This window comes from Mustela nivalis (assembly GCF_964662115.1).
Source record: "Mustela nivalis genome assembly, chromosome: 4".
NCBI lineage: Eukaryota > Metazoa > Chordata > Mammalia > Carnivora > Mustelidae > Mustela > Mustela nivalis.
Genome location: NC_139023.1, coordinates 22,580,815 through 22,600,420, shown reverse-complemented (window position 1 = coordinate 22,600,420; position 19,606 = coordinate 22,580,815). Strand labels below are relative to the sequence as shown.

At 39.0% G+C, this 19,606-nt stretch overlaps 1 protein-coding gene across 5 annotated transcripts in view; it reads left to right on the top strand.

Annotated features, from left to right (window-relative positions):
* The window catches only part of SPMAP2L (sperm microtubule associated protein 2 like), a 64,932-nt gene that overhangs the window by 31,956 nt on the left and 13,370 nt on the right, over positions 1-19,606 (top strand). The window contains exons 6-9 of one of the 5 annotated variants that reach the window (XR_014311151.1): positions 7,637-7,751; positions 12,035-12,166; positions 14,744-14,919; positions 16,130-17,149. Coding sequence is in view for 4 of the 5 variants with exons in the window: in XM_082728620.1 (XP_082584746.1) it covers positions 7,637-7,751; positions 12,035-12,166; positions 14,744-14,919; positions 16,130-16,244 (538 nt within the window). In the remaining variant the exon portion in view is untranslated. Of the gene's footprint in view, positions 1-7,636; positions 7,752-12,034; positions 12,167-14,743; positions 14,920-16,103; positions 19,602-19,606 lie in introns of those variants that run through there. The other 4 variants (XM_082728620.1, XM_082728623.1, XM_082728621.1 and 1 more) reach the window with 4 other exon arrangements.

Sequence of the window (19,606 nt, the reverse complement as noted above, 5' to 3'; positions counted from 1 at the left end):
TTTCATTAAACCTCACAATATCTTTCTTATTTTAGCGTATGTAGTTTCATAAACTAGAAGTCAACTTGTGGTTCGGAGGATCAGGGTAAAAACTCAACTGTACGCTGCACTTGTCAGTAATCAGAGAATCCTCACCAGTAATTATATTTGCGGGTTTTGTTTGTTTAGAGAGAGAGAGAGACAGCACGCATGAGCAGGTTGGGACAGAGGCAGAGAGGGAGGGAGAAAACCTCAGGAAGACTCCCTGCCCAGAATGGAGCCTGACTTGGGGCTTGGTCTCACGACCCTCAGACCTGAGCTGAAATCAGAAGTCAAGACACTTGACTGAATGAGCCACAAGGCGCCCCACCAGTAATCACATTTGACTCAAATTGTGGTGAAACTCAAATTCACTCTGAACTTAGCATTGTCAGCCAATTCAAAGGAAACAGGCAAATGAAACATAAATTTTTGCAATTTGTAGAACTTGATGTTCCTCTTATGTTTCTATGACTTTTCAGATGTTTTTTTTTTTTTGCTTTGAATGCTGAATTTCTCCTTGTCTTTAAAAGACAGCTTAGGTAGTACTTCCACATGGGAGCTAAGATTGTGATATGGTTGTTGGAAAAATGTTAAGTTGCATTAATGGAACAGCACTACTGTCTAGTACTTTAGTTAAGATGCATTAAGTGTGTGTGTTCACTTATGGATGTTCTACCTTAAGAAACTGATAAACTACCTTAAGAAACTGATAATAAATCTGAGAGTATTCAGAAGCTGAGTGAAATACTGAGGCCTCTGGAAACTATGTTGCATGAAATATAGTTAAGAGAAATGACATGTTTAGCTTAGAGAACAGACCAAGGAAAGCAGTGGTAGCTGTGTGCAGGTATTGAAAGGGTCAGTGTCTGAACAAGGGAAGGAGGAAAAATAAAATTACTTCGTGTTGATGCTAGAATTAGATCTAGAACAAGGAAGTTACAGAGCAGCAGGTGTCAGCTAGGTGTAGGAAGATCTTTCTGACCAGCTCTCCAGTAATGGAAATGTTTATCTGGAGAAGTCAACTGCCACCTTCACCCCAACCCCTGAAAATGCTCACTCAAGCACAGGCTGGAATGATGAGTTTACATGGATTTTAGAAAAGATTCCTGCATTCATAGAGAGATCGAGCTGGACAACTTGGGTCTTTTTCCATCATAGACTCCAGCAAAAGAGCCCCAATTCCTCAAACAAAATTTCTTTGTTTTCTTATTAGTTCATTCAACAAAATCTGCTAATTTTGTTAAAATATACATATAATTTGATAGTTATAGATCTATATTTACTTATCCACTTATATATCTGTATATATAATCCAGAGAAATTCTTTGTTAATGTCACAACTTTTAAAAATTAATTTATTTTTAAAATATAAGTTCAGTTAATTAACATATATATAATGTATTATTGGTTTTGGAGGTAGAGGTCAGTGATTCATCAATGTTACATAATATCCAGTGCTTATTACATCACATGCCCTCCTTAATATCCATCACCCAGTTACCCCATCCCCCCCCCACCTCCCCTCCAGCGGCCCTCAATTGCTTGCTGTAGTTAAGAGTCTTTTATGGTTTGTCTCCCTCTCTGATTTCATCTTGTTTTATTTTTCCCTCCCTTCCCCTATGTTCCTCTGCTCTATTTCTTAAATTCCACATATGAGTGAGATCCTATGATAATTGTCTTTCTCTGATTGACTTACTTTGCTTAGCATAATACCCTCAGTTCCATCTGTGTCAGTGCAAATGGCAAGGTATTAGTTTTTTGATGGCTGAGTAATATTCCACTGTATGCATAGACCACATCTTCTTTATCCACTCATCTGTCGATGGACATCTGGGCTCCTTCCATAGTTTGGCTTTTGTGGACAAGTGCTGCTGTAAACATTGGGGTCCTGGTGCCCCTTTGGATCACAATTTGTATCTTTGGGATAAATAACCAGTAGTAATATGTCACCACTTTTTGAGAGACTGGAGTTTGTTGTTTCATACAAGTGAAACCCTCTTGAATGCTAGAGCTTTCTGTATTTCTAAGTTGTTTCCCTACTTTCCTAAGGAGATTTCTTTGCTTGAATTCGTTCATTGGCTTGAATCTTTATTATGAACATAAACTCTTATATTTCAATATGGAAAACCTCCCAGGAGCTGTTCAAGTATGAAGCACAGTTTTTCTTTAGACTAAATATTCTGACTTCTATGCTTTTAGATTATTAGATATTTGCTTATGGTTTTCCTGTCCTTTTTTGGGGGGCGGTCAGGGGAATGGGCTCTAGCCTCTTTATGAAAACTTTAATTCCAGTCTAGTTAGCATACAGTGTTATGTAAGTTTCAGGTATACAATATAGTGATTCAGCACTTCAATATATCACTAGTGTTTACCAAGATAAGTGTACTTTTAATCCCTTCACCTTTTTCACTCCTCTGCTCACCCATCTCTGCTCTGTTAATCACAGTGTGTTCTCTATTAAGAGTTAAGAGTCTGGGTTTTTTATTTCTCTCTCTCTCTTTTTTCTACTTTATCATTTGCTTTGTTTCTTAAATTCTACATATGGAAGAAGTCATATGGTATTTGTCTTTCTGTGACTGATTTATTTCACTTAGCATTATACTCTAGATCTATCCATGTTGTTGCAAGTGGCAAGATTTCATTCTTTTTTTATGCCTGAATAATATTCCATTGTGTATATATATACCACATCTTCTTTAACCATTCATATGCTAACGGACACTTAGCTGCTTCCATAATTTTAACTAGCCTCTTTTCCCCCCCAATTCTGTGCATTAGAAACAGATAACTAAGCTTGTTAGAACTATGTGAAGGGGAAAAAAAGCAAGCATTTAATGAAGACACACAGGGCTCTCCATTAAATGTATTATATGAACTTGGACTTTGTGTCATATATTTTAACTGATTCACTAGAGGAGCTCAACAGCAGACTTGAATATTTGGAAGAAGGAATGAGCAAACTGTAGGATAGGTTAATTGAGGCTATCTGAGGAACAGAAAGAGAAAAGAATGAAATAAAATTAACAAAGCCTCATAAACAAGTTGAATTTATCCCAGGAATACAAGAATATGTTGGAATCAACAGACTACAGTCAACATAATACATCACACTAATAGAATAAGAAAAGCAAAACCATGCGATCACTTCAATAGAGTCAGAAAAATCATTTGACAAATTTCAACACAAGACTGTCACAATAAATATTCTTAACAAACTAGGTACAGAAAGGAATTTCCTGGGACGCCTGGGTGGCTCAGTTGGTTAAGCAGCTGCCTTCGGCTCAGGTCAAGATCCCAGCGTCCTGGGATGGAGTCCCACATCAGGCTCCTTGCTCAGCAGGGAGCCTGCTTCTCCCTCTGCCTCTGCCTGCCATTCTGTCTGCCTGTGCTCACTCTCTCTCCCTCTGATAAATAAATAAAATCTTAAAAAAAAAAAAAAGAAAGAAATTTCCTCAGCCTGATAAAGGACAACTACAAAAAGCCCACTGCTAACAGAATAATGAATGGTTAAAGACTGAATGATTTCTCCCTAGGATCAGGAATAAGACAAGGATGTCAGCTCTCTCCATTTCTGTTCAGCATCATACTGGAGACTCTAGTTAGAGCAATTAAGCAAGGAAAGGAAGTAAAATGCATTGAGGTTGGAAAGGAAAAAGTAAAACTATTTCTAATTAGGAAGGCACAGAATTTAAGAGCAATATACAAAGAAAGTATATCCACTAGCAATGAGCAATCTGAAAATGAAGGTAAGAAAACAATTCTATTTGTAGCAGCACCAGAAAGAACATTATAATACATGTAATGCCATATTACTCAGCCCTAGAAAGGAAGGAAATTCTGACACATGCTCCAACATGGATGGACCATGAGGACATTAAGCTAAATGAAATAAGCCAGTCACAAAAAGACAAATACTGTACAATTCCATTTATATGTGGTAGCAACTGTAGTCAAATTTGTAAAGAAAGAAAGTAGGATGATGGCTGGCTGAGACTAGAGGGTAGGGGAAATTAATTGTTTACTACGGAGTTTCACAAGATGAAGAGTTCTGCAGAAGGGTTGTACAACAATGTGAATGCACTTAACACTTAAGAATGGGTAAGTTGGGGGCCCCTGGGTGGCTGAGTTCGTTAAGCATCCAACTCTTGATTTTGGCTCAGGTCATGATCTCATGGGTCATAAAATTGAGCCCCACATTAGGCTCCATGCTCAGTGGGGAGCCTGAAGAGTCTCTCCCTCTGCCCCCTCCTACTTGTGCTCTCTTTCTCTCAAATAAATAAATAAATGTTAAGAGAAAGAATGGCTAAGATGATAAATTTTATATTATATATGTTTTACTAAAATTAAAAATAATAAAAAACAAAATACTTAGAAGAAGTTTCAAGGCATGTACACTGAAGATTATAAACATTGTTAAAAGAATCAAAGACATGGGGCGCCTGGGTGGCTCAGTGGGTTAAAGCCTCTGCCTTTGGCTCAGGTCATGATCTCAGGGTCCTGGGATCGAGCCCTGCATCAGGCTCTCTACTCAGCGGGGAGCCTGCTTCCTCCTCTCTCTCTGCCTGCTTCTCTGCCTACTTGTGATCTCCGTCTGTCAAATAAATAAATAAAATCTTAAAAAAAAAAGAATCAAAGACTGAAATGAATGTGAAGAAATTTCCTGTTCATGAATTGGAAGTCTTAATTTTGTTATGCTGGTAACTCTCTCTATGTATTCAGTGCAATCCCTGTTGATATTCCAGCTGCCATTTTTGGTAGAAATTAACAAGGCAATTCTAAAATTCATATAGAAAAGGAAAGGACCTAGCATAACAAAAAACAGTCTTTAAAGCTTATTTGAAAGCTTGCTTATTTATTTATTTATTTTTAAAGATTTATTTATTTATTAGAGAGAGAGCACGGGCACAGGTGAGGGGAAGGGCAGAGGGAGAAGCAGACCCCCGCCGAGTGGGAAGCACAGTGTGGGGGGCACTATCCCAGGACCCAGGGATCATGACCACGCTGAAGGCAGACGCTTGATCAACTGAGCCATCCCGGTGCCCCTGAAAACTTATTTAAGAGTTACAGTTATCAAGACAGCTTGTTACTGACGTAACAGTAGACATGTAAATCTATGGGATAGAACTGAGAGTCCAGAAGTTAACCCTTATATTTATGGTCAATTTATTTTTGACAAAAATGCCAAAAAACGACAATTTAATTGGGGAAGAATGGTCTTTTAAACAATTAGTGCTGGGATAACTGTACATCCAAATAAAGTTAAACCCCTACTTCACACCAAAATTGATTTTTTCAAAAAGATTTTATTTATTTATTTATTTATTTGACAGACAGAGATCACAAGTAGGCAGAGAGGCAGGCAGAGAGGAAGAATCAGGCTCCCCGCTGAGCAGAGAGCCCAATTCAGGGCTTGATCCCAGGACCCTGAGATCATGACCTGAGCCGAAGGCAGAGGCTTTAACCCACTGAGCCACCCACTGAGCCACCCAGGCGCCCCCAAACCAAAATTAATTTAAAGTGGATAACAAGGGCACCTCGGTGGCTCAGTCAGAGGAGCATGTGACTCTTTATCTCAGGGATGTGAGTTTGAGTCCCACACTGGGTGTAGAGATTACTGAAAAATAAAAAAATCTTGGGGGTGCCTGGGTGGTTCAGTCAGTTAAGTGTCAGACTCTTGATCTCAGGTCCATGCTGGGCGTGGAGCCTACCTAAAAAATAATAATAATAAAATTTAAAAAGTTAAAAATCTTAAAAAATAAAATGGATCACAGACCTATAAATATAAGAGAAAAAATTATAAAACCCTTAGAAAAAAACATAGACCTCAATCTCTGCGACCTAGGCAATGGTTTCTTAGATATGACAACAGAAATAAGTGACAAAAAATAACAAATTGGATTCCCTCAAAAGTAAAAACTTTTGTGTCTCAAAGGACACTATCAAGAAAGTAAAAAGACAACGTACAAATTGGGAGAAAATATTTGAGAATCATATATCTGGTAAGGAATTAATATTCAGAATGTATATATATGTAATTTTTAAAACTGTACAAAAAAAGTCAATATAATTTAGAAAATGGACAAATGATTTGAATAGATATTTCTCCAAAGAAGACACACCGATGAACAGAAACCACACATGAAGATGCCAAATATCATTAGTTATTTTCAAAATACATATTAAAGTGACAAGCTACTACTTCAAACCTTTTAGAATGGCAATAATAATAATAATAATAATAATTAATAGAAAGTACTACATATTGGTGTGGATGTGGAGAAATTGAAACCATCATATATTGCTGGTTGGAATGCAAAATGTGCAGTTTAATTGGAAAACCACTTTCTAGCTCCTCAAAATGTTAAGAATAGAGTAAGAATAGAATATTCTCTCTATTCTTACATGCCTAGAAATAGAAGGACCAGCATTCTATTTCTAGGCATGTACCCAAGAGAATTAAAAGTATATGCTCACACAAAATTTTGTACTGAATATTCATAGCAGCATTTCATAATTGCCAAAAAGTGGAAACAACTCAAGTGTTCACCATGGATGAATGGATAAACAAAATGTGATAAATCATTTGATGGACTATTATTCCACCATAAAAAGAATACTGTGCTTATATATGACTCTTGAAAACATGCTAAGTGAAGGAAGCCAGACACAGAAGGCTACATATTTGTATGTTTCCATTTATTTGAAATTTCCAGAATAGGCAGATCCACAGAAACAGAAAATAGATTGGTGGCTCTGGGGACACAGGTTTAGGGAATGAAACAATGGAGAGGAACTGTTAATCAGTATGGGGTTTCTCTTTGGGGGGATGAAAACATTCTGAATTTAGATAGTGACAGTATTTACACAACTCTGTGAATATGCTAGAAACCACTGAGTTGTACACTTTAAAAAGGTAAGTTCTATGGTATGTTAATTTTGTGTCAGTTTTAAAAACTAACAAACTACCCCTAGAGTGCAATCATATATTTATTTATTAAAAACTTTTTTCAAATTAGGTTTGTAGGTTTGTTGATAGATTTTTGTACCAGGAAAGGAATATGTGGGGAACAGCCTATGAAAATTGGCCAAGTTGCTGGGAGTTATGACCAGTACCATCTCAAGCTGCACTGCAGAGGAGACTGGCTGTCACAGAGGGGTCCTTGGTGGTAGCTGGAATTTTTATCTCAGAGTTTAATACAAGGTTTTGGTAGGAAGTGAAGTGTTTTTAAATTGCAAGTCTCAATCCATCAGGGTATCATGAAACTCATTCCAGTTTTTTTTAATGAAATCAAATGAAATTTAAAAAATCTGAATACCTTGCTCAGAGCAAGCATTGTTTCATAATTTTGTTTTAGATACAGGTACGCGTGCGCGCACACACACACACACAGATTTACATGTACTGTATCACAATATAATGTCTTACTGTGGATCATAGTAAAAAAAATTTTTCACAAAATACCAATATGGCAGATTATGGTAATGATTATGGGGAAAAAGTTTTCTGAAATAGGAAAAATTATACATAATTGATCAGAGGTTGAGTACAGCAATGAAAAAATGCAGTTATTTTTCCTCCAATGATTTTAATATTTCATGTTCCATTTGCATATAGGCCCTACAGTGATTACTTAACAAGAGATTCTCTTCAAATCTCTTATCCTTCTGCCCGGATATTACAACTCTCTATAGCCAAAGCCACAAATCCAAACTATGTTCCTCCAAAAACGGTAAGTGGGTCCATGTGAAACACTTCCTAATTGATTTTGTAACAACACATTTATAACTGTAACATGCTCTCCTCTTATTTCTAGGTATATTTTACTTTTCTCCCTTTCTATTTTCTCCTCTCATCAAATGAACTTTCTACCTACCTCCTCTATGCTGCTGTGTCACTTAGGATTTGATCAGAGAAGCAGAACAACAATGCAAAATTAGACCTTATTTCTGATTTCTCTCCATGTAGAAAATGGATCAGCAATAAAGGGGTAAAATGTCATACCTCCTCCCAGGCCTGGAGTTGGTGGTCAGCATTAGAAATTACTGTTACTGGAATTCATACTTGTTTCACTCAGTTCTTTTCTCTTCTGTAACTTCCAGGGCTCAATATTACTACAATGACATAAACTTAAGATTTCAACTTAATGTTATAATTCTAAATCACATACTCAATTATATGTTTCAAGTTGCCATTGTAGGGTGATCACTCTAATAGCCCAATTCTCTTAAACATCAACATGCTTTTATTTTGTTTTGTTTTGATTTTTAGTAATGTGGGGCTCAGACACATGACCCCAAGATCAAGAGTCATGTGCTCCACTCACTGAGGCAGCCAGGCGCCCCCATGCACATGCTTTTAATTTTATAATATAAACATACTTTTGATTTTAATAACAATTTCTAACTTACTGAAAAATTGCAAGAATTAACATTTTGTTCCATTTGTTGTATCATCTTATCTCCTCCATATGGGTTGTGTATATGTATGTGTGTATGTGGGTGTATTTTAATTTTTGAGAGGTACAGACATCATACACCCATTTTCCTAAATATTTCAGTGTGTATTTCCTAAGAACAAGATCATCATCGTATGTAACCACAGAATTATTATCAAAATCAGGAAGTTTTATTGAGAAATACTATACCTACTCCATGGTCCATGTCCAAATTTCCTCAGTTCTTGCACATACTTCTTCTTTTTTTTTTTTTTTAAGATTTATTTACTTATTTGAGAGAGAGACAGAGCAGGGGGAAGGGGCAAAAAGAGGGAGAGAGAGAGAATCTTAAGCAGACTTCTTGCAAAACACAGAACTCGACACAGAGCTCCATCTCACAAGACCATGACCTGAGCCAAAATCAAGAGTCAGACGCTTGACCAACTGAGCCACCCAGGTGATCCATTGCATAAACTTATTCTTTTTTTTTTTTTAAGATTTTTTATTTATTTATTTGACAGACAGAGATCACAAGTAGGCAGAGAAGCAGGCAAAGAGAGAGGGGGAAGCAGGCTGCCTGCTGAGCAGAGAGCCCAATGTGAGGCTTGATCCCAGGACCCCGAGACCATGACCTGAGCTGAAGGCAGAGGCTTAACCCCCTGAGCCACCCCGGCGCCTGCAATTCTTAATACAAAGTATTAATCCTATTATTTAAATTCTCTTAACTTTTTTACAGTTAATGCTGAATCTTCCAGAGTTTTAATATACACATGCCCATGAAGGAAGCCAAGTTACTCTCATAAGTACCTTAGGCTACTTGTCACCAGAGACTTTGGATGGATGAACTGTAGAAAGTCTTTTTTTTTTTTAAGATTTAATTATTTGAGAAACCGTTCAAGAGAGAGAGAATGAGCAGGAGGGAGGGAGAAGCAGGCTCCCAGCTGAGCAGGGAGCTTGACGTGGGGCTCCATCCCAGAACCCCAGGATCATGATCTGAGCTAAAGGCAGATGTTTAACTTACTGAGCCATCCAGGTGTCCCTGTAGAAGGTCTTCTAACCTCTGTGAATGTCATACTTTGTCTCTTCTTATGGTGACTTGGACAGAGACTGCAACACTTTTTTAAAAAAGGTTGGTTTCATAGCTCACTTAGTTGTTATCCATCATTCTCTCTCTACTTACAGTCTGCAGCTCCTATTCAGACTGATTGACCTGTGTAGATTTTTAAAATCTTTGACTCAAGAGATTTTGCCTTTGAAGACTCTTATTTTATATTTAGCAGATACCTTTGAGTATTGACCATCTGTACTCTGCATATATCACGTGCCTTTGTCTAACTTACTGTCTTAATTTATAAGGTCATTTTGCCAATGTGCCCCTCCCCCATCATTCTCAATCTGGTTATTTTCTTCAGTCTAATGCTCTCCCAACTGAGCTATTTCGGCGAAGACATCAATCTGGTTATTTTCTGAGAACAAAAATTTGAGAAGTAAAGTTACCAGACTAAGGGTATGAACATTTTTGAGGTGATTCATATATTATCCCAAAATATGTTCAAACAAAAGTGATTTTGATTTACATATGCGCTTGGATTATTTGGCTGACTTTCACACTACATTCTTGGCAACATTAGATATTATTTATTTTATAAAATATTAATTTTAAAAATGCTATCTCATTAATAAAACTCTTCAACTTCTCGGATTGCTAATAAATTCAATAGTTCCCAACATTTATTTACCTGTGTAGTTTCCTTTTGTAAACTTTTGTCTATTCATGGCTGTATTTATTTTTCTAGTGGTCTGTATATTTTTTATTGATTCATAACAGTTCTTTACATATTAGAGATATTCTTCACCATATAGATATGTATTTTTCCCAGCTTATATTCTAAAATTCTGGAGTTATAATTTATATAAAATGCATAGATCTTAAGTGTATAGTTTAGTGAGCTTTTAACAAATGTATATATCCATTCAATAACAACCTCAATCAAGATACAAAACATTATCCCCCAAAATTTCCTCCGTTTCTGGTCAATCCCACTCTATCCCTTCCTAGAGCCAACCACTTCCAGAATCCTATCACCATAGATTAATAGTATTTCTTATTCTTTGTAGGTTAATATAAATTTATATTATTTCTTCCTCTTAAATATTTGATAAAATTTACCACTGAACCAGTCTGGGCTTAGTGTCTATACTAACTAGAAATACTAATTAATCATTTCCAGTGAATAAAGCTTTGTCTCCAACAAGCTCTGGAAAAATCAAAGAAATAAATGACAACCGCTGTTTTCAATTAAGGCTTATAATAAGAAAGGAAATAAATCACTCATTTACTCAATTCATTAAACACATAGTTCTTAATCAATTATATAATACAGGATACAATAAGAATGACAAAATGGTTCCTTTCCTTAAAGTAAATTTCAATTTAGAAGAAACCATAGACCTATAGGTAAATAATTAAGATTATTTGGTACTCATAAAAGAGAATAAATAAAGTATTGAGAGATATCAAAGGAAGAGTGGGAAAATCCAAGAAAGACTTTCTTATCGTGGAATTGTGCAGACAAATAAGACCTTAGGTTTGAATCCCAGCTGTGCAACTTATTCACAATAAAAACTTAAATAAATTTCTGAACTTCATATAGTACCTTAGTTTCTCCATGAGTGAACTACAAATAAAAATGATACCCTAGCTTTGCGCAGTGGCAGTATCGTAGCCAATGAGGTTTATCTGAGGTGCGATTATTGCTAATTGAAAAATGATACCCTAGGTGAAGAATAAATGAATTAGTACATGTAAAACACTGTCAGCATTAGTATCATCATTGTCTTAACACAAAAAGAGATTCGTAACATACGTTGTATATTGTTTTTCTGCCCACAGTTAAAATCCTGTTTTATTTCCAGTTATTGATTATATTCCCTCTTAAAGTCTTGTAAGTTTTGAGTTTGAAATACTCATAATTGAAATAGAAGACCGTATAAGTTGAGTACATTTCCACAATTCAGATAGTTAGAAATGACTTGGGGGACTAGCACAGCATTGTCTATGGAGAATGTGATTCTACCTTTCTTCCTCTTGGCTTTGGTTTCTTTTTCTTACCTGTTCCAACTAGAAGAGAACCACTTGAGTTCATTTTAACATGGGGATTTGTGATAACGTGAGTCCCAGTTTCCAAAGGCCAAAAATAGTTAAGAACAAAACAGAGCTCTCCCTTTTATGGTGTTCTCATGTAGCAGGCCTGAGCCTATCCTCTTGGCTGAGTTTTCATTCCACAAATCAGCATTACTGTTTATCTCTTAGTCAATATGTAATGTTGCCATTTCCTCCCCATCTTTAGTTTAACAGTAAGTTCCTGAAAAGCTGGGTTGAAATTCATACAACCTAGTTTGAGAAAGATGGAAATTGATCCTCTTAGCTATGACCATGTGTTACTGCAAGACTCTCATCTTTTCTGCTGGATTTGTTGAGAAGTCTGGTCCAGAGGTCAGACCGTTCTTTAGAACCTTGATGGAGATGGTATTTATGATTTAATACTTACAGACCCTATTTTATTTTTCTCCCCTAGATTGGAACCGAGATTTCAGTACCTGCCCTGACTGCTGTTGCCACTCCAAGAACTATAGACCTTGCCCATCCAAGGATCAAGATAGAGGGTCTGTGCTTTGAAAGAGAACAAAGTGAACTGCCCATCCGTCCTGTAAGCCTCCACTGCCTTGACATCCTTCAGTTCATTTTTTGGTTTCTCCAGTGCTATTTTGTTACTATAGGACATAGGCCAAAGTCGTTGGGAAAGATAGTCTTGAAAGAGTGGTCTGTGGTATGAAGAAGACCTAGCTGGAAGTATGTTGAGAGACTGAGGATAGAGGGCAAAGAGCATGGGCTTTGGAATCTGTAAGAGCTGAGTTCAGATTCCAGCCTCACCACTAGCTCTGTGATGTTGTGACAGTGTTCCTGAACCTTATTTATTCATTCAAATATTTGAGGGCCTACTGTATGCCAGCTACCATTCCCAGTGAACCAGATGGAGGGAGGCAAAAAATATGTAAACAGATAAGATAGGGTCAGGTATTATAAGTGCGATGAAAATAAAGTAGGAAATGGTTGACTATGGGTGAGGGTGGGGAATAATCTACTTTATATATGGTAGTCAGGGAAAGCCTCTCTAAGGAAGGACTAGCTGGTGTGAGATCTGAGTGACAAGAAGGAGTCAGCTAGGTGAAGGTCTAAGAAAAGAATATTCTAGTAAAGGGAAGAGCACGTGACAAAATCTTGAAGTGGGGATGACCTTGAAGCTGGGTGGAGCAAGGTGAGCAGAGAGATTATAATGGTAACACTGGGAGGACTGTTGCGGTCTGAAATCATTGAGAAGGCGTTGGTGCTCAGCATAGAGCCTGGCACACTCAGTGGCTTCCCTCCCTCTTTCTCCTTGACACTCCCCTCTATTCATTGTAGTGCCAACTTGGTGCCCAGTCCCCACTTAATTTTCAGTAAATATCTAGTGACCATGTTGCCAAGGAGGTTGGATAAATTTTACCCTCTGAGAACTGAGGATATAATATGCAGTTCTGTTAGGAAAGAAAACTAGCCTGGGATTCAAAACCCCTCAGGATTTGCGTTTGCTAAAATGACCTGCCTTGTGGCCCTTGGACAAATCACTTTATTTTCAGTTTTTTTGGAGTACAAAATGGGGCTACAGTTGTTTTTCTTTGGTTGCTAGGTTTGTTTGGGAGTTTATGCAAAAAATCTTTTAAAAAAGTGATACCACTGTGGATAATCATACTCTTAGAACCCAAAACAAGTCTGTACCCATGCAAAATAGTACTTTCAGGGTTGCGGAGGGGGTGTTTTTATCCATCGTGATTCTTTCGAGTGAGCATTTAAGAGAGAGAGACCAGGGGCTCCATGTCATCCTTCCAGTTTCACCGATACAGCAACGTAACAGAAAGGCAACCTGGGCGCCTGGGTGGCTCAGTGGGTTAAGCCGCTGCCTTCGGCTCAGGTCATGATCTCAGGGTCCTGGGATCGAGTCCCGTGTCGGGCTCTCTGCTCAGCAGGGAGCCTGCTTCCCTCTCTCTCTCTCTGCCTGCCTCTCCATCTACTTGTGATTTCTCTCTGTCAAATAAATAAATAAAATCTTAAAAAAAAAAAAAAAAGAAAGAAAGGCAACCTGGCAGGTGTGATTTTCAAAGTAAGAGCAGAAGGAGTTGATCAGTCAGTCAATCAACATATATTCCACACCAGTTATGCACTTACTCTAGCTTTTGGCAAACATGTACCTCTTTCAAGAAGTTTAAATTCTAATGGGGAAAAGCAGACAATAAACATACTAACAAAGAGATAAGTGCACAAAGTAGGGTGTTGGTATGTACTATAAAGAAGATTGAGGGGCACCTGGGTGGCTCAGTGGGTTAAAGCCTCTGCCTTCGGCTCAGGTCATGATCCCAGGGTCCTGGGATTGAGCCCCGCATCGGGCTCTCTGCTCAGCATGGCGCCTGCTTCCTCCTCTCTCCCTGCCTGCCTCTCAGCCTACTTGTGATCTCTGTCAAATAAATAAATAAAATCTTTAAAAAAAAAAAAAAAAGAAGATTGAGTAAGTGTTCTGTAGAGGGTATCAGAAAGGTTGATGTATTTTGGATAGTGAGGATGTCCTTGAGACTGTGATGTTTGAGTCTAGAGGCTTGAATGAGGAAGAGGCAGCCATGACACCGTTGAGGGAAGAGGATTTCAAGCAGAAGAGCTAGCGGGTGCAAAAGTCCCAAGGTGGAAAGGGCTGGGCCTGCGGGGCCTTGTGTGGCAAGGCTCATCGTGATAAAGGTGGGGAGGGGAGGGAGATGAGGTCAGAGGAATGGGATAGCAGTCAGGTCACGTGGGGCCTTCTAGGAGACTCAATAAGGAGTCTAAATATTATTCACAGCAAAATGGGAAACCGTTGAAAGGTTCTGGACCCCGAGAGTGACATAATCTGACTTGGGCTTCAGAAAGTACATACCTCATAGGGTTATTATGATGATTAGCTGGAATGATGTAGGTGCCCCACTTAGAACACTGTCTGGCTCATGGACTGCTCTCATTAAAATGCTCATTCTCTCCCTCAGTAATTGGTATGTGAAGGCTAGATCGTACAGAGCAAAAATGGAAACAGGAGACTAATGAGGAGTCTGCTGCAGTGATCCAGGAAAGAATCCTGGATGGTGATTCAACTAGGGCAATCATTGTAAAGAGAGAGAGATGGGAAAATTGGGATCTATTTTCGTGTCTTGTTCTTCTACTATAGATACCCCGTGCTGCCTTGCTATACAAACCTACCCCTCGAATAATAGCTCTAGCTAAGGCCAGGCCTCTTCATCGAGATTATCGACCTGACCGTGATGCCCACTGGCCAGTATCTTATGCTGCTATCCATTGCAAGCTATCTCCCAGAATTCAAGAACTAGCCAATCCAAATAAAAGGTAGGTTAATTTATCACTAAGATGGGACAGGAAAGCTGGGGGTGTAAGGAAGGGGGAAAAATTAACCTAATAAGACTGAAGAAAATAATCATAGAAATACAAGAAATGTTCAAAAACATATCACCTGTTACATTGATTGTGACAAATCTATGGTCTTACCATAAATGTAAGACAGCAGTTAAAGGGTTAATGGACGAGTACTTATACTTAATCTAGGAAACAACTCTAAGGATGGATATGGGACTATTTATCTAACATATTGTTAGGTGATACAAGTACATAACAGAGCACACAATGCTAAGAATGTTCTAAGAAAACAGGTATGTGCCATATGTTTGCTTGCATGTGCCTATAATATCTCAGAAAAGTATGCAAGAGTCTAGTAACAACGCTTGCTCTTGGGGAGCCCAAGGGAACGGGGATGGGAGAAAGATTTACTCTTTTACCTAACAGAGCTTTTGTGTTTTTCCGTATCTTTGCATCGTGTGTGTTTATGACCTACTTGAAATAAATAATACGTTCCACAAAGAAGAAAGGGACTCTAATTCCTGTTTACTTTTTAGAAGATTTCTTAACTTGCCTGAATCTCAGGTCATATTGTTTCCTTTATGAGATGATGCCTGATCCTCCTTTTAAGCATCGTCAGGAAGACCTAGGAAAAGCTGAAAGAGTCTTAGAAGTCTTCAGCTCGGGGAACTGGGACTATGTTCATTCTTATATAATCTTTTTATATTTTTATAACGTGTTTTGCCTTTTAAAGAAATAAAGTTCAACAGCAATGAAATGAAGCTCTTTCTCTGTTCATTGACAAAGGAAAGGGAAGAATAAGATAACGGTGTCAGGGTCTACCCCAGTGGCAAAGCTATTATTTGGTGGGAAGGTGCTACGGGTGGGAACTTCAAAAATTTGATTTCTTTTAGGCCACCAGAGGACTGCTGGGCTTGTTTTAACATTGTCAGATTATTGAAAAATTTCCAGAATTAACTTTCTGTGGAAAGAGACAGGGCTTTGGAATCTGATAGATAGATGAATCGGGATTTGACCACAGGTCATTATTATAACTTCCCTGAGCCTTCATGTCCTTATCTGTACCATGGGGGTCCTGACACCTGTTTCATGGGGCACTTATGAAAAATCAAAACAGAATAATACCATAGTTCCATTTTATGTTCATTTTTTTTCAGGTCACATTCTTTTTCCCCCATTTCAGGTCTCCTGTGCATATTATATATTACGATCCAGATGTTTTTAAAGTCAAACCAGCTGCTTTGAAAAGTCAGTGTTCTCCAAGGATCCAGGAGCTGGCAGAACCAGTTGTGCATTAAATACAGAAAGCCGCATCAGTCAGACTCTAGTTATGTGTCTAGAAAACATATGAGGTGACTTAGTTCCCTACTCTGAGCTCATCACCTCGTATTCCCGCATCCTCTCCAAACCATCGAGACCTCCAGGGAACACCACTGTGACCAGTCATGTCACCTGCAGTCATGTCTTCAGCAGATTTGGAGACTCGAGCACACAATAAAAGAGAAGCTGAGAGCCTGCCTTATCCTTGCTCTCTCTCCTCACAAGCATCTTGGCCATCTCCTTGCTCTGGCTGACCTGAGCAAACAATTCCTTGTGTTTGCTGACTTTGTTTTCCTTTGCCTGGAGAGATCCAGATTCCCCAGCAGCTGGTCTCTGCTCAGTCTCTGCTCTAGTAAATCCTGGGAACGGGAATAATTCTTTGTGTTGCTTTTCCAACCTCCCCTCCTTAACCAAGAAGTAAGACCGAAACGGTGAAGCCTTTTGGGATAACTTGAAATGCTTTTCATGATCCGTAGATGAAATTTAGGGAACAGGTTGCCTTAAATAATCACCCCTGCCCCAATCTCTGTTCCTTCACTCAGGCTGCGTCATTTATCAGGAATGACAGAAAAAGCAAGGTATTTGGTAAGCATTGGATTCTCTGTCAAGTTACATATGCCCAGAGTTTTAAAAATTTAATTGTTTTATTCTCTTTAGGGATCAGTATTTTACAAATGAAACTAAGTTTTATGACATATTTAGATTTACATGAAAATGAACTTATCTGATAACCAGTTTTACAGATGGCTGAGTTCTGTCTCCAATGCTCTGTGTTAAGGAGGTAACTAGTGTTATGGAGAGGCAATATCATGTAGTAATTTTGAACTTGCATTTTGGAATCAGGCAGACCTGGCTTAGTCTCCCCATGGATCATTTATGCCAGGTATGTGATTTTGAACAAATTTCCTAACCTCTGCCCCCACCCCATGCCTGTTTCTTTATGTGTAAAATGGGTTCCTGCTGCATTATTGTAAAGATTAAATAAGAAAATTATGGGGGTTCCTGAGTGACTCAGTCAGTTGAGCATCCAGCTTGTGATTTCAGCTCAGGTCACAATCTCAGGGTTGTGAGATTGAGCCCCACATCCTGCTCTGCACTCAGTGGGGAGTCTGCTGCTTTCCCTCCCTCTACCCCTCCCCCCATTCGCACTCCCTCTCTCTCACACTCTCTCTCAAATAAATAAATCTTTAAAAAAAAGAAAATCATGTAAAAAAGTATGAATTGGGAAAAAATTGTTTACAAATTTAGCTCCTTTTATCTTCTAAGAGGGGGAAGGGATAGTTCATATCAATGGGAAAATAAAAACCTTTATGGCTTGATTCATACATCGAGTGAATGTTTGTTGAGTGGCTTTGCTTTGCCAGGTACTGTACCAGGCATTGGAGATCATTACACTAACCCCAACAGCTCTCATGGGCTGTTGAGCCAATTGCGAGAGATGGAGGTAATTCACACATTCACTAATGTAAAACTACACAGGTGGCAAAGTGCCATGACAGAGAGATTATAATCCTGGAAATAACAGGATAGAGAACTCTGACTCCCTTGGGAGGGCAGAGGAATATTTTTTTAATGAAGGGATAATTGGGCTGGAATCTAAAAATTGAGTAAGGTTAACTAACCACATAGGAGGTGGGAAGTCAGCTCAGGTAGTGGGAACATGTGTTTAGTGGACATTTGTTGATTTGGGAGCCATCCTACATCCATTTCTCCTCCTCCTGATAAGAACTCCCAGTTTGCTTTTGGAGAATTACTTTGTCTTCATTGTTTAAAGCTTTACTGGTACTTTTTTTTTTTTTTTTTTAAGTATTTTATTTATTTGAGAGAGAGAGCACACAAGCAGGGGGTAAGGGGCAGAGGGAGAAGGAGGAGCAGACTCCCCACTGAGCAGGAAGCCCAAAGCAGGGTTCAATTCCAGGACCCTGAGATGATGACTTGAGCCAAAGGCAGACATTTAACCAACTGAGCCACCCAGGCGCCCCTGGGGCTTTGAAGCTTATGCAGAGTGGTGCAAGGGCTGGTGTTTCCCAGTAGCGGTGCCCTGATGAGACTTATTCTGCTCCTACCCCCTGAGTCCCTGGAGCTGCCGTGACCCTTCGCCTACTCCTTTGACTCAGCAGGTGCCCGCAGCCTTCTAGTAAATCCCCTGTGGCAGGCGGACAGATGCAGTGGGGACTGAAGGAAAGCCGGTTTCATTCAAACAGAGGTAGAAACGGGGTTGCTCGTTGCAAGAGGAGCAGAAGGAGGGAAGCCAGACCATGCAGGGCCCTGGAGGCCATGTTGAAGGCTATGCTTTTTATCCTAAAACCCATGAGAGTTGTTGGAGTAATGTACACACAGGGATAATGTAACCAGGGTTGCCATTTGAAAAAACGTCCTTGGACAAATAAATCAGAAGGGAGACAGTAGAAGTAGGTAGACCAGGGGGCTATTTAGTAGGTTGGACGAAAGAAGAAAACAGTTTGGTGGTACAATAGTAAAGATGGAAAGAAATGACAAACTGACAAGAGATTTGAGGAGGTGAATTTTTACGGCATTTGGTGATGGGTTGAATATGAATATGGTGTGGGAGAGAGGGAAGCAGTTAAGAACTCCTGGATTTCTAAGTTATGAAATAAGCTAGAAGCGTCTGAATACACAAATGGACAATGGCCGGGCTGTTACGACAGTAGACTCTAACTTACAGCCTTCACAGCGATCACCAGGTTAGGGACCTAAACCACAACCCCTGTAGCAATTAGCCCAGAAGGGTCAGGATCTGGTCAGTGGTCCTTACTGCTGCCAATTTTTGCCCCCACCTCCAAGTTTCAGGGCCAACCAGAGAGAGCCAAATATACTCCCCAGGCCAGTCACACAGGATGCCCTATTTCTGGTTAGCTCATCTCTGAGCTCCCCCCACCAGCAGCCTTTAATCAGAGCATGCCCAAACCTCCTCCTTGTCCCCTGTAAAGCTTTAACACTCTGTCTTTGAGTCTCTGCCAGATGCAAGCAGCAATGTCTGACTCATAATACAAGCTCTAAATAAATAGCCTGGTGTGTCCTCATTTGGGTAATCTTGATTTCCACAATTTATCCCTTCAGTGGGAGAGGACCAGAAGAGGAAACTAGAGAAGCATGTGTTCAGTTCTGGACACTTAGATTAGAAGACGCTTTTTGGATGCTTTGAGATCAAAGGAGATGCCAGGTGCCGGGCTATCTTAAGACTTGCTTGGTTCCTGGGCACTTTTGCCTTTCTGGGTTCTTCCTTATATTAATATGAAAAATTACATTTTATGACTGTTCTTATAAAGATGGACATATTAATATTGCATATTAAAATATTTTTTTAACTAAAAGTTTC